Here is a 15,453-nt window from a genome sequence, read left to right as displayed (position 1 = left end):
CAGCCCCTAGACTTCAAAGGTTGGGATTTTCTACAGAACCATAGATAAAAACAAACAAAAGGCAAATAGCCTGGCTATCAATCCTCTGAGCCACCCAGCTGCCCCTGCCCATCACCCTTTGAATCAGCTCTCATGGTCATGAAATTATTCCCTACCTGGGGCTGAACTCTGCCCCTCCAAAACCTAATTCTACTGCTTCTGGATCCTCCATTTGGGGCCAGACTAAACAAGGCTGATCCCCTTTCCATAGAATGGTCTTTGAAATATGGGAACACAAAGCCATTTTCCCCTTTATCCCTAAAGTACATCTCTTTCGAGATAAGCATAATCACAATGGCAAGCATTTATGTAGCTCTTTAAAGTTTGCAAAGGTTCTTTATCTGTATTATCTACAGAAATCCTCACATTGTTCAGGGAGTGGTAGTATCTCTGGTATGGAGGGCTTGTCGTGCCCTTCTAGGGCAGCTCTCCAGCCTCTGACCCTCACCTGACACCCAGCTCTCACTTGTGGCTCCTAGTCGCTGCTAGCATGCAGCAGCGGCCACACCCCGGGCAACGGCTTTGACAGGCCGGCTAAACCTTGTGAGGGTAGCCATCGGGTCGTCGTCGTCGACCCCTGCCTGGTGAACCAGGGCTTTGCTCACCCAGCATGTGAAGACTGCTTCGGCGGAACAGGAGGAAGAAACCAACAAGAAGGTTCAACGGCTGAGAGGGCGACGCAGCAAAGCACTGTGGAGTGCTTAGGGTGTGTTGGAACACAAAGGACAACATGGCCATCCAATGCAGCTGAGGAAGTCTCCAGGTGTAACGACTTTTCGTGCCACTGGACCCAGGCTTCCAACGCCGAGAGAGTGGGACTGTCTCTGTGCACCGACTTTTCCACTTAAATCTCCTTCATGCACAAGTGTCTTTGTACACACTTATCACCAACCAGGAAGTCCTCGACAGAGCCAACTCCACCAGCATCGAAGTCCTGGTCCTCAAAACCCAGCTACGATGGTCTGGACACGTCATCCACAAGAACCCACAGTGAATACCAAGACAGATATTCTATGGTGAACTGTCAGCTGGACTCAGGAAACAAGGCCGACCAAAGAAAAGATTCAAGGATTAGCTAAAGTCCAACTTGAAGTGGGCTGGCATGACACCAAAGCAACTAGAACTCGCTGCCTCTGACAGAAGCAGCTGGCGAACCCACATTCACCAGGCCGCCACCACCTTTGAAGATGAGTGACATCGATGTCTTGCGGGTGAACGCCAACACCAGGCCACAACCTCACCTCCTGTAACAACTGGTGTTCCATGCCCCGTGTGCCACAAACTCTGTGCCTCAGCCTTTGGACTCCAAAGCCACATGAGGGTACACTGTAGATGAAACTGCACAAAGACAATAGTCATTCTTGATCACCGATAGACTACCACTAACCCTAGATGGTATTACGATCGCCATTTTACAGATAAGGAAACTGAGGCATACAGAGGGGCAGTGACTTGCCCAGAGTCACACAACTAGCAAGTGTCTTGAAGCATTTGGACTTGGATTTGGACTGAGGATTTGGACTCAGATCTTCCTTACTCCTGGTCCATTGCCCTATCTACTGTCTCACCAGTTTCAACTGTCTCCTCCAGGCGAATCCCACATAGGTCCGGGATTTCCAGCCCCTTCACCATCCTTGCTGGCCCCCCTTAGGAGCCCTCCAGCCAATTCAAATGTCCTTATGATGTAGTTCTCAGGGAACTGAGCAGAGAAGGGGACAGTGAGAGGGCCCCTTCCCTTGTTCTGGGAGCCAGGGCTCTGAGAAGGAGTTAGCATCATAGCATCACCCCCGATTGTGCCGTCTTCATGCATCTTAGCCAGTGACCTCAGCCCCACTTTTCTACAGCCCATCATGGCCATGGTGGTGTCCTGCAGAAGGAGCCCTGGCTCTGGACGCTCTCCTCCTGACTCTGGCACCACCTGCCTGGCCTTGGACAAATCGCCTCACCTGTTTCTGCCTCAGTTTCCTCAACTATGAAATAAGGAGGAGCATGAGGCAACTTCTGAGGACCATTCCAGGTCTCACTCTTGTTCTGAGGAGCTTATTTGGTGGGATGTCCCAAACCTATAAGAGATCTATAAAGTGCTTTGTTATCATTCATGCTATGAGACTTCTGGGGGCGAGGGGCTGTGTTTAGGAGCTTCTGAGGCCTCTGCTGCTATCTCCAGCCACCTGGGCAGGTGGCCACCTAATGTGCCCAGTTCTAGGGCTGACCCTTCAATTCTCAGAGTCCCCAGCCATTTGCAGTGGAACATTGCAGGCTGCCCTCAGACCCAAGCAGGGACAGCCTGGGGAGACCCTGGAGCCTGGAGCTGTTGGACAGCTGGCTCCTTTCTTCTCCGTTTGTGTTGGAGGGAGGCCCTGGGAGCTGGCCAAACACTGTTGGACTCTCTGCTGGACATAATGCTTCCCCAACCACCTCTTTGGGACCGAGAACCGGGTCATAATTAGATGGAGTAACCAGTTAGATAGAAAGAGGTGGCCAATCTGGACAGTTGTTGGGCACAGAAGTGCCTGGCATGGGTCTGTAGGAAGAGATAGAAGAGAGCTGTTTGGGGGAGAGAAAGAAGAAGTAATCTCAAAGAAATGACTTCTCTTTCTCCCCTGGAAGCAGAGGGCTGGTGGGATGGAAGGAGCTTTGGACAGCTCCAGTCCAATCACGCCATCTTACCAACTGGGAAACTGAGGTGGAGAGGGGACGTGACTTTCCTTCAGTTGTTGTGGTAGAACCAAGACTATGAACCAGACCACTTTCAGAGTCCCAGTCTAGGGCTACTGGCTGTTGGGCTCAGAACCGAATCCAGAGGGGGCAATTAGGTGACTCAGTGGATAAAGAGCCAAGATGGAAGGTTCTGGGTTCAAATGTGATCTCAGACACTTCCCACCTTTATGACTCTGGACAAGCCACTTAACCTCATTGCCTAGCCCTTATTCTTCTATCTTAGAACCAATACACAGTATTGATTCTTTTTTCCCCTTTACCCCACAATATTGATTCTAAGATGGAAGGTAAAGGTTAAAAAAAAAAAGAAAACAAAAAGCAAACAACTGAATCCAGAGAAGGCAAGGGGAAACTTGAACCTAGAGACGTGAAATAACTTGCCCAAGGTCCCAAAGGTAGTGATGGTCAGTCGTAGTGTCCCCAAGGCTCTCCTGGCTTGAGCTCTTTTTTTTATTCCCATTTATCCTGTTTGTTTCTTTCTTCTGGTCTTTGAATCATGGCCCCTTCCTTCTGCAGAGTCCTACAGAGGGGTCACATTTCCCATTTGATCTTTGCTAGAATCCTGGGATACAGGCCAGATACTGACAGAATTATCCAGCCCATTTTGCAGATGCAGAAACAGAGGCTCAAAAATTGAGTGCCAGAACCAGGACTAGAATCCAACATTATCTCCTGGACCTGACCTTCCCCTAGTCCTTGTGCTTAAAGAATCCAGAATCAGGGTCCAGAGCGGCTGCCCCAGTCTCTAGAGACTTGTTCATGGGTCCAGTGCCTGCCCCCCCCCCACTGACCTCTAAATGTTTCTCAATAGGGTTAGGGAATGGCAGCCCGAAGGTCTCACCCTCGAAACTGGCTGAATACTATACAAATACAGTAAAGAGGAGATAATATTCCTGGCGAGGGGCAGTGGGGGAACGAGAGGGAGGGGAAGTGTTCGGTGCATCTGCACCTCTAACTAGAGAATCCTTGGTCAGAGTCCTTGGATGCCTGTTTGATTTAGAAATTGCTCTCAATCCTCTGCAAATACCCGATGAAGCTTGGCCTAAGGGAAGAAGCCTTGATCTGGTAATCAAAACTAGAGAGAGGGCTTCTCTCTGCCAACTTCCTGAAGTGTGGCAGTCTCAGAGCTGGAAGGGGTCTCCAGGATCCCCTAGTCCAACCCATACCTTGCAAGAATCTCCTCCACAGCATCCCCAATGAATGGGCAGCTTCTCATTGAAGACCCGCAAGGATGGGGAGCTCATTACTTTTCCAGGGAGCCCCATTCGAGATTTTCTTTATTTCATGCCCACATCACCTTCTTTGCAAACTTCTCATTGCTCCTCAGTCTACCATTCGGGGCTAAATTAAATACATTTAATCCTATTGTTTGGGAGCCCTCCAGATTCCTGAAGACACAAGTCAGGATGGCTACCATCTTGGGTTCAAATCTCACTTCTGACATTGCCTGTTTTACCCTGGTGAAAATTCACCTCTCTGGGCCGCCATCTTCATCTGTAAAATTAGGAGATTGGTCTTAATGACCTCAAAGTCCCCTAATTGAAGAAAACTTGCAGAGGCAATGGATGATTATCTCTTGGTTAAATGCCATCAGCTCCTCTCATGTGACATCATTTCTAGTCTTTTTGCCATCCTGGTTGTCTTTCCAGTCTGACCCTTCTGCTTCTGAATGTTCTTCCTAAAATATGGTGCCCATTCAGGCCTAGAGGCTGGAGGTCCTAGGTTCAAATCTGGTCTCAGACACTTCCTAGCTGTGTGACCCTAGGCAAGTCACTTGACCCCCCTTGCCTAACCCTTACCACTCTCCTGCCTTTGAGCTAATGCACAGAAATGATTCCAAGATGGAAGGTAAGGGTTTTATTAAAAAAATAAATAAAATAAAATATGGCACCCAGAACCGTCATTCTCCTTATATGGTCTGTCCAGGGCATAGACAGTGGGACTCTCCTCCCTCGCCATACACACCATGTTCTTATTAATGCAAGTGAAGCCCAAATTAGGTTTTTGTGGCCGCCATGTTGTACCATTGACTTGGTGGTCCACCAAGCCCTCCTTCTCCTCACCCTTTTGGGTCTTTTTTAACACATGGTGTTGTCTAGCCATATCCTACCCCTATTGTATGGGTGGTTGATTTTTTTTTACTCAAGGATAATTTTTTTCTTGAGGTTCAATAATGGGTCCAATACTCTGGATTATCTCTATGAGGGTACTTCCCCAAAGATCCAATGACTCCGTTTCTCCATCTGGGCCTCCTTATCTGCATGGCCTCCTTCTGCTTCCCTTCCACAGTCACAGATACTTTGGTTTCTCTCAATATTATTTTAAAGGTCTCAACTTTTCTTGGGGGAGACCTTTGGGACCTCTGAAATTCTCCCAGAGATCTTCAAGAAGCCTCTTCTTCTGTTGGTGATGCCATCTAGAAATTCTGTAACACCCAGATAGACTGTCATGATAAAAATGTCATGAGTGGAAGGGATAAAAGAGATCTCTACAGATCAACTTCTTCATTCCTCAGATGGAGAAACTGAGGCCCAGTGAAAAGAAAGGGATGTCAACCAAGTACCTCAGTAACTACTAAGCTCTTATGGGAGATGCCAGGTGATGGGCAAACATGTGGCAAGAAAAGATGAGGGTTCGAGTGAAAGCACCCATGTGCCAGGCACTGTGTCAAATACTGGGAATGCAAAAAGAAGCAAAAGGCAGTCCCTGCCCTCAGGGAACTCATAATCTAACTGAGAATCTGGTCCTGCATGAGGAGGTCCTCTAGGAATCCCAGTCAGCCAAGACCCTGCAGGGACTCTGGTGTTGGAGGCATAAAGGAGGCTCTGGCCTCAGCCAGTATTTCTAGAAGCCCTCCGTGTTTTAAAGATTGACCCCAATGAGGAGGTACCAAGAAGACTAGCTCTCGCGTCCTGCCCTCAGGGAGGAGAAGCGGGTGGGATGCAGGGCCAGGAGGGCAGCAGATGCTGCCAGGATGCCGGCGTGGGCACCGGCCCTTCTACTCGTTTGAAGCTGCCTGGAAGCAGAGGATAAAAGTGGGGGGTGCCAGGACCTCGGGGCTGCTGTTCCTAAATTCCTCTTGACTGGAAGGAAAATAAAAGCCAGATGAAGCCTCTTTGTGGCAGAGTGGTGAGCCTAGATGGCTTTTCTCCCACAGATGTGTTTATGCCTGGGGAGGTCTTTTGGGATGGTCCAGGGTGGAAGATCCTCTTAGTCATAGGATCCTACATCCAGAGCTGGAAGGGACATTAGAGACTTTCTGGTCTACCCCCTTTGTTTTCCATGTAGGGAAACTGAGGCCCAGGGAGATTGAATCTGGGGCTCAGAAACTATAGAAGGACTCAAAAATGATGTATCCATGTCCCAGGGTGAAAGATAATGGCGAATAGCACCTATACCAACAATTGTTGTAAGGATCAAATGGAACATTTTAAAGAAAGCACCTAGCACAGTGCGTGGCACATAGCAAGCACTTATTTATACATATATACATAATACAAATATAATTTTTCTATTCTTTCTGTGTCAGAGGTCAAGGGACCCTCTGATGTGGGGGATTATGTCAAGAATCTGTGATCTCAACAAATGATAGGATGTGCTTAACTATGTGCCAAAGGCAAATATGATCTCATTTTAGCCTTATAATAACTCTGAACTAGTGATTACTGTCATCATCACCCCCATTTACAATTGAGGAAACTGAGGCAGGCAGAAGTTAAGTGACTTTGCCAGGATCACACAGCTAGCAAATTTCTGGGTCTGGGTTTGAACTCAGGTCTTCAGACCCCAAACATGCCATTCTCGGCTATCATGGTTCTTCTGCTGGAGATCATCCTTTGTGGGAGATCTTCGACCTTTTTAGCTAAGTGGAAGGAGGAGTGGTTGGCCCCAAAGCCTATGGTCTGGGATGAGTCCAGGCTCTTGGGTACAGTCGAAGCTGCCTACTGAGCCAGTGTTTTCTGATATCACATTTTTTTTACCCTGATCTTCTGTCTCAGAATCAATACTGTGTCTTGGTTCTAAGGCAGAAGAGTGGTAAGGGCTGGACAAGGGGAGTTAAGTGACTTGCCTAGGGTCTCACAACTGGGAAATGTCTGAGTCTAGACTTGAACCCAGGATCTCCATATCACGCTCTTTAATAGAAGAATTCTGGGAGAGGCTAGGCGGGGACATCGATGGCCCCAAGACCCTGCAGCCTGGCCCAGCCTGTTCACTGATAAAGAATCTGGGTTCACCTCCCTTGTTTTTGTGGGGGGGGGGGATGGAGGGAATTGGGAGACCCTCGAAGGAATAATCTCTACAGACACCAGACTCAGGATTTTTGTTGTGTGCTTTTTTTCTTCTTCAAGATGTCCAGTGACTAAAAAATGCATTATCCTAGATGTCTGTTTGGCAAGTTGCTATAGAAACCAGCTGAAGCTCAAAGAGGAAATCTGAGAACCAGATGGAGTGAGGGAAAGCTGAGCTGAAGGGAATGGTGGTCAACCGCAGGGCTGTCTTAGCATCACTGAAGCAAAACATTGCTAGCCTGGGGGAGTCTCTTCTTGCTGCTGGATGGGAAGGAGAGATGGGAGCATTCCCAGTCTTGGCTTTTCATCCCCCAGTGTGTGCTACTTCCAGTTTTCTCAGAAGGGGAGACGTTTTTGTAGGCGCCATTTAGGAGCAAGTATGGGCAAAGGGGTGTCCGTAGTAGAAGGACCTGAGAGGCAGCGCTAGGATGAGCGTCCCTGGATACCAGCTCCCAGGGGTCCAGAATGGCATTCTTTGGGTGTGGGGACTTCAGATGCCTCAGCATCCCAGTCTGATTACATCCATCTCTGGATGGATACCAAATGGCCACCCCTTCATCATCCCAGAAATAGTTGGACCCTGGGGCAGGGGTGTGGGTGGATCAATGGGGCACTGTCATCTGAAAGGGCAGGGTGCAGTGTGCTTGGGCTGGAGCTGCCCAGCTTCTCATCTCAGCCACAGCCATTGTCCATCCCAGGAACAGAGAGCGCATGTCCTCAAGTTCCATGGGTCCTGGTCTCTTCATTCTCATGAAAGTGTGGCCAGCTGGGAAGACGAGGGGTCAGGAGAGACACATCCAGGAATCTTCAAAAGAGCCGTTGGAGATCTCTAAAAAGATAAGCAAATTGAGGAAAAGTAACAGCACAATAGGGGGAAATAGATGTCTTATGGCAGCAGTGGAACATCATGAATAGAACACCAGAAAAGCAAAGGGAGACATTTCCCAAGACAATAAAATGGGTACTAAGCACACTGCAAGAATTAAAGGAAGATACTGATAAAAATCAAATTGGGAGGAGGAAGAAGCCAGGACCTGCAGAGAGGGAAGGAGAGAGAGACAGAGACAGAGACAGAGACAGAGACAGAGACACAGAGAGAGACACAGAGAGACAGAGAGACAGAGACAGAGAGAGAGACAGAGACAGAGAGAGAGACAGAGACAGAGAGAGAGACAGAGACAGAGAGAGACAGACAGAGAGACAGAGAGACAGAGAGAGAGACAGAGAGACTGAGACAGAGACACAGAGACACAGAAAGAGACAGAGACAAAGAGGGAGAGAGACAGAGAGACAAAGAGGGAGAGACACAGAGAGACAAAGAGGGAGAGAGAGAGAGAGAGAAAGAGAGAGAGAGAGAGAGAGAGAGAGAGACAGAGAGAGAGAGAGAGAGAGAGAGAGAGAGAGAGAGAGAGAGAGAGAGGGAGAGAGGTGGAGGGGTGGGAGAATGTGTGTATGTATAAGAGGGAACAGAATTCTGGCTTTGAGTCAGAGGTCTGGAATTTACATCACAGCTCTGTGACCATAACTAAACCTCTGTGGGCCTTAGTTTCCTTTTGGGTGAATGAAGGCATTAAACTAAATGACCACCAAGAGGTCTCCCTGCTCTCAAACTAGAATCCTACATTAGGGATGATAGGATGAGATGATGATAAAACTGGAGCTTACAAAACAGAGCTCCTGCTCCATGGTTTCCCACCCCCCCAAATAAAACTAAATGTGTGTTTGATGGTGTACCATGGCCCTTTTCTGGGCCCTCCTTCCCTTTCCTAGTCACCCCTAGTAGGTCAGTTTAGAAAATGAGCTATGTAGTTGAGGGATGGCTAAGCCAAGGTGATAATAAAATTGTTGTGAGGATCTAATGAGATAATATTTGTAAAGCACTTAATGCATAGCAGTGCTTAATAAGTCCTTCCTTCCTTCCTTCCTTCCTTCCTTCCTTCCTTCCTTCCTTCCTTCCTTCCTTCCTTCCTTCCTTCCTTCCTTCCTTCCTTCCTTCCTTCCTTCCTTCCTTCCTTCCTTCCTTCCTTCCTTCCTTCCTTCCTTCCTCCCTCCCTTCCTTCCTTCCTTCCTTTCTTCCTCCCTTCCTCCCTCCCTCCCTTCCTTCCTTCCTTCCTTCCTTCCTTCCTTCCTTCCTTCCTTCCTTCCTTCCTTCCTTCCTTCCTTCCTTCCTTCCTTCCTCCCTTCCTTCCTTCCTTCCTTCCTTCCTCCCTTCCTTCCTTCCTCCCTCCCTTCCTTCCTTCCTTCCTTTCTTCCTCCCTTCCTCCCTCCCTCCCTTCCTTCCTTCCTTCCTTCCTTCCTTCCTTCCTTCCTTCCTTCCTTCCTTCCTTCCTCCCTCCCTCCCTTCCTTCCTTCCTTCCTTCCTTCCTTCCTTCCTTCCTTCCTTCCTTCCTTCCTTCCTTCCTTCCTTCCTTCCTTCCTTCCTTCCTTCCTTCCTTCCTTCCTTCCTTTCTTCCTCCCTTCCTCCCTCCCTCCCTTCCTTCCTTCCTTCCTTCCTTCCTTCCTTCCTTCCTTCCTTCCTTCCTTCCTTCCTCCCTTCCTTCCTTCCTTCCTTCCTTCCTCCCTTCCTTCCTTCCTCCCTCCCTTCCTTCCTTCCTTCCTTCCTTCCTTTCTTCCTCCCTTCCTCCCTCCCTCCCTTCCTTCCTTCCTTCCTTCCTTCCTTCCTTCCTTCCTTCCTTCCTTCCTTCCTTCCTACCTTCCTTCCTTCCTTCCTTCCTTCCTTCCTTCCTTCCTTCCTTCCTTCCTTCCTTCCTCCCTCCCTCCCTCCCTTCCTTCCTTCCTTCCTTCCTTCCTTCCTTCCTTCCTTCCTTCCTTCCTTCCTTCCTTCCTTCCTTCCTTCCTTCCTTCCTTCCTTCCTTCCTCCCTTCCTTCCTTCCTTCCTCCCTCCCTCCCTCCCTCCCTTCCTTCCTTCCTTCCTTCCTTCCTTCCTTCCTTCCTTCCTTCCTTCCTTCCTTCCTTCCTTCCTTCCTTCCTTCCTTCCTTCCTTCCTTCCTCCCTTCCTTCCTTCCTCCCTTCCTTCCTCCCTCCCTTCCTTCCTTCCTCCCTTCCTTCCTTCCTCCCTTCCTTCCTCCCTCACTTCCTTCCTTCCTCCATTCCTTCCTCCCTTCCTTCCTTCCTCCCTTCCTTCCTTCCTCCCTTCCTTCCTTCCTCCCTCACTTCCTTCCTTCCTCCCTTCCTTCCTCCCTTCCTCCCTTCCTTCCTTCCTCCCTCACTTCCTTCCTCCCTCCCTCACTTCCTTCCTCCCTCCCTCCCTTCTTTCCTTCCTTCCTTCCTTCCTTCCTTCCTTCCTTCCTTCCATCCTGCTGTTTCTGCGCTGTCCCCTATTAAACTGTGAGCTCCTCGAGGACTGTTTTTTGTCTTTTTTTGTATCTTCAGCACCTACACCTACCATGTGCCTGGCACATAGTAATCACTTAACACATGCTTGTTGATTGACTACCTGACAGGCTGCCTTTTTGGGCCTCTGCTGTCCAGTATGTATTAGGAACCAGCTAGTGCTTGACGAGGACCTGACCATCCCTGAGGCTGCCCCCTTTTATCTGCCACGGCCAACTAAAGAGCTGAGACTTTTTTTTTTGGTCATTGCTGGGACTTTTACAAATGATGGTCCTGCTTTATTTCCTTATTTTTTGAAACCAAGTAAGCTAGAGGTGTTGGAAGTCTCACTCATCAGACCTGGTGTTTGTTGGGCATCAGGATCCTTGGAAACCTTCATAGAGTCATTTCATTGTACGACTCCCGTAGCACCCACTTCTTTGCTTGCATGCAGACGCCATCTTTTCCAGGGAAGTAGCCGTCAATGAGGGAGCTGAATCAATCAGAGAGAATTTATTAAATGCTTACTGTGTGCGAGGTGGGTTAGGGCAGGGCCAGGGCCCCTCTAGCTTTGTCCCTGTATCTTTGTTTAGACTCTACTGGGAGCCAAGGGGATTCTTGCCAAGTTGGGGCAGGGAATGTGGGGAGGGAGAGGAATGGCAAGATTAATGAAATATTGGGCTTCTCTTTCTTTTTTGGCTCCAAATTCCCAGGTCCCAATCTGTGGCATCTTAAACATCCTTGCAGATTTCTTTGGGATATTTCCAAAACATTTGCTTTTCCCTCTTTAGCCCCCCTTCCCCCTCTTTAAAGTCCTTTTTATTGCTCAGATCTTGTGCAATTCTCCCTGGATTGGACTTCTGCTCCAGCTGTGGGACCAAGGACTTGAACTTGGTCACAGGTTCTTGGACTTGTTATTCTATTGCTCTGCTGATCCTTGGAAGAATTATCAGCCCAGATGTTCCACTCTTCCTGAGCTCAGTTCCAAGCTTAGTATTACCTTCCCTCATCTGTAAAGTGGAAATGGTAATACTTGGTTCCTCTACCTTGTGGGTCAGTTGAGAGAAAAGGATTGTGATCTGGGAAGTCAGAGTCAAGAAGAAGGAGAAGCTCGGTATCTCACTCACCTCGCCCTCTCCTCTCCAATCCCCTGCCCCGACTTAGAAGATAATTTGGCAAGAATCCCCTTGGCTCTCCAAAGGACCTTGGCCCTGTTCTAACCCAATGCCTAGCAAGTGCCTGGCACATAGTAGGTGCCCAATAAATGCTAGCTGACTGATTTGTAAATATTTTATTTGTAAACTTATAGCTCTATAGAAAGGAGTCATTCTGAAGGAGGCATAGGATTTTTCTATATGGAAATAGGCATAATTGGGGTTAGGAGAGGAGAATGAGGAGGCGGAGGACTTTTCTATATGGAGATGGGCATGATGGGGTTAGGAGAGGAGAATGAGGAGGCGGAGGACTTTTCTATATGGAGATGGGCATGATGGGGTTAGGAGAGGAGAATGAGGAGGCGGAGGACTTTTCTATATGGAGATGGGCATGATGGGGTTAGGAGAGGAGAATATTTGATGGTATATCTTTGTTAGAGCACTTAGAAGTCTACATAGAGACTATGAGTATGAGTTGATTATATTGGGATAATCTCAAAAAAAATGAAGAGGGGAAGGGATTCATTAGGAGAAGGGGGAAGGGCATGATAGGACGGGGGAAATTTTCTCTCCTAAAAACACACACAAGGAAGAAATTTTACAGTAGAGGGGAAGATAAGAGGGGATGGCAGGCAATGATTGAATCTCATTCTCATTGGATTGGTTCCCAATCCCAAGAAAGAATACATACACACACACACACACACACACACACACACACACACACACACAGAGTTGGGTATAGAAATCTGTCTTACCCAAGGGAAATAGGAGGTAAAGGTGATAAGAGGTAGGAGTGGGGAGAGTTGATAAATGGAAGAGTGAAGAAAGAGAGGAAGTGGTCAGAAGTAAAGCAGACTTTTGAGAAGGGACAGGATAAAACGGGAGAGAGGATAAACAAGAAAATGGGATGGAGGAAAATACACAGTAATCATACCTGTGAATGGGATGAGCTCACTCATAAGAGAGAAGCAGATAGACTGAAACTCGAATCTAACAATGTTCTATTTACAAGAGACACTTGAAACAGAAAAACACACCAAAAGTTAAAATGACGAACTGGAGGAGAATCGATTAGTCTTTGGCTGAAGTGAAGAGAGCAGGGATGGCAATCGTGATCTCAGACAAAGCAAAAGAAAAAATGGGCCTCCTAAAAGGAGATAATCGAGGCGATGATTTTTGTTCAAAGGTGCCATGGATGGTAAAGTGATGTAAAATCTTTTTCTAGTATGTTTCTCTGATATAGACCTCATTTCTCAAGTCTATGGGGATCGGAGTCAAATTTCTAAAAGGAGGAGCCATTCCCCAGTCGATAAATGGTCAGGAGATATGAACGGGCAATTTTCAGAAGAAGAAATCAAAGCAATCTCTAGTCCCATGAAGATGTGCTCTACTGCTGATTAGGGAAATGCAAATACCACGTCACAGCTATCAGAAATGACAAATGATGGAGGGGACGAGGGGAAAATAGGAACACCAGTGAAAGGTGGATGGGGCTGTGAACTGGTCCAACCATTCTGGAGGACAATCTGGAACTAGGCCCAAAGGGCTACAAAACTGTGTGTCCTTTTTGACTCAGCCATATCACTATTGCATCTGGATCCCAAAGAGATCGAAGGAAAAGGACCTACGTGTCAAAAAATAGAGCAGCCCTTTTTGTGGAGGCAAAGACTTGGAAATTGAGGGGATGCCCATCAGTTGGGGAATGGCTGAACAAGTGCTATCGTGCTATAAGAAATGGCCAGGGGAGTGTTGGGGGCTCTAATCCACTGCTTCTGCTTCTGTCCTTTCAGCCGAGGATGGGGCCTGTGTCTGGACGACCCTCCTGCCAACGATGTGATTGACTTCCCCATCGTTCCACCAGGAGTCCTCTACGACGTGAGCCACCAATGCCGCCTCCAATACGGACCCTATTCCACCTTCTGTGATGACATGGATGTAAGCCAGCCTGACCCTCTGGAAGCTGTGGGTCAGGAGGGTCTGGGGGCACTGTGGTTCTTAAAGCTGGTGGGCACCGATCAGGGAGGGGAATGGGAATGGAAACTAGGGCTAGGGGAGAGAAAGGAGAGGAAAAATCAAGGGATGATGGAAGGAGCCCCAGATTGGGAATCCAAAGGCCAGGATTAGAAGCTGTTTTCTTCCCATTGGCCATGACATCTCCTCTCTAGGTCCATGCCCTCCCACTAGTCATTTGGACAGAAGCCAGGTGACCTCTCGTGTAGGACTCCGAGTGAGTCACTTTTCCTCTGTAGGTCTCAGTGTCCTTCTCTGGGAAGGGAAGGAGATTGAATTTCATGATCTCCAAGGTTAGATCTGGCACTCTCCAAGAGCCCTTCTGGCTCTCAAATCCTGTGATTCATCGGTCCATTTCTATTCAGTGATTACCTACTGTGTGCTCAACCCTTGGCCCAGCTCTCCAGTGGGAGAAACTGCAGAAGGAGGCTGAGCCCCTTCCCTTGGGCAGCTTCTGGTCTGGATGGGGGACAAGACTTATCAAATATGTCGACAAACTTCTTGAAGTACCTACTGTGTTCCAGGCACGGTCTTAGGTGCTGTAAATGCAGTCTCCCTTCCCACCCAGAAAAGACATTCTCCACTCTCAGGGAGCTCACAGCCTATTGATGAACATGCTGAAATGATAACTATCCATCCATGCATGGCCATGAGAACCAAACAAAATGGTGATTAGACACTAAAATGTAGATTTTATAATAATAAACAAATGATATCTTAAAATATTAAAAAAATAAAATAAGGGGAGAGAGGAAGATCAGGGAGGGCTGAAATGGGCAGGAGAACCTTTCTGGAGAAAGAGAGCCTTGAAGGATGGGACAATAGGAGAGAGGAAGGAGAGTCATCCAATAAATAGTCCATCCACTCTTGTACCCGGCACCTTGAGCTACTCCTTCCCTTGGGCTTGTTCTTCTCAGAGTGTGTGCAATACCCTCTGGTGTTCGGTGGGGACCACCTGTCACTCCAAGCTGGACGCTGCCGTGGATGGCACCCGATGTGGAGAGAACAAGGTAGGACAGGGCAGGTGTGGGCACTGTGTGGGGAGAGGAGGCAGATGAGCCTGTGGCATGGACCAAAGTGAGGAGGGGAGGGTCTCCTGGCATTTGTGTAGAACGCAGAGCTTGCCTAGCCCAGATCGCCCCAGGAAGCAGGGTCACAGGATAGTGCCCAGAACTTCATTTGGGTCATTGCCACCATTCATGGGACAGAAGTGGAGCATTCTCGTTCCTCTCCTACCCTGCCTCTGCCCCCTTGTTATACCAGGGTGGAGGTCTGTGGCCCTCGGGGCAAGTTGTCTTGTCCTTTTACCCTGAAGGGTTTCTGGACCAAAGTGGAAAAGAAACCAAATGGGGGTTGGCCGAAAGCTTCCTCCAGTCATCCCAGGTCAGTTGGATGCCCATGGGTATTACATCACCTTGGCAGTGCCAGGGCCATCACTGTGGCACTCAGGCTGCTGAATCTGCTCCCCCAAAGTCTCCTCCAATGCCGCTCCAATTTCCACTCTGGGGTTAGTAAATGCCAAATGGCATGGCTGTGGCTCTTGGAGGAGAGGGCAGGATTTGTGAGGATGATGGGACTGAAGAAAAAGGCGAATTCTACCCCCTGTATGGTGACCCCTTTCCAACACAAGGCCTCTGACCCAAACCTGTCCATACTTCTGACCGTGTATCCTGGATCTGATCTCAGCCTGACAGAAAAGACTCAAAGAACCAATTCATATTAATATGGTAATAAGGGATAAAGGCTTCATGTGTGCCTTAATCCAATGATAGGGCTCTTGGTACCATGACAAGCCTGTGTTAGAGGTTTAGAAATATATGAAAGTGGAGCCACTGGGTGGCTCAGTGGAGGCCTGGAGACAGGATGCCCTGGGTTCAAATCTGTTCTGACACTTCCTAGCTGTGTGACCCTAGGCAAGTCCTTTA

The 15,453-nt window shown here is 48.4% G+C and overlaps 1 protein-coding gene across 1 annotated transcript in view; it reads left to right on the top strand.

Moving 5' to 3' along the window:
• LOC100026396 (A disintegrin and metalloproteinase with thrombospondin motifs 7) overlaps positions 1-15,453 on the top strand; it is a 128,352-nt gene that overhangs the window by 79,658 nt on the left and 33,241 nt on the right. Inside the window, exons 9-10 of the mRNA XM_056797242.1 lie at positions 13,309-13,453; positions 14,446-14,538. Coding sequence (XP_056653220.1) covers positions 13,309-13,453; positions 14,446-14,538 — 238 coding nt within the window. The remainder of the gene's footprint in view (positions 1-13,308; positions 13,454-14,445; positions 14,539-15,453) is intronic.

The sequence above is a fragment of the Monodelphis domestica genome, chromosome 1 (assembly GCF_027887165.1).
Source record: "Monodelphis domestica isolate mMonDom1 chromosome 1, mMonDom1.pri, whole genome shotgun sequence".
In the NCBI taxonomy this organism is placed as follows: domain Eukaryota; kingdom Metazoa; phylum Chordata; class Mammalia; order Didelphimorphia; family Didelphidae; genus Monodelphis; species Monodelphis domestica.
This window is presented reverse-complemented; position numbering and strand designations above follow the sequence as displayed.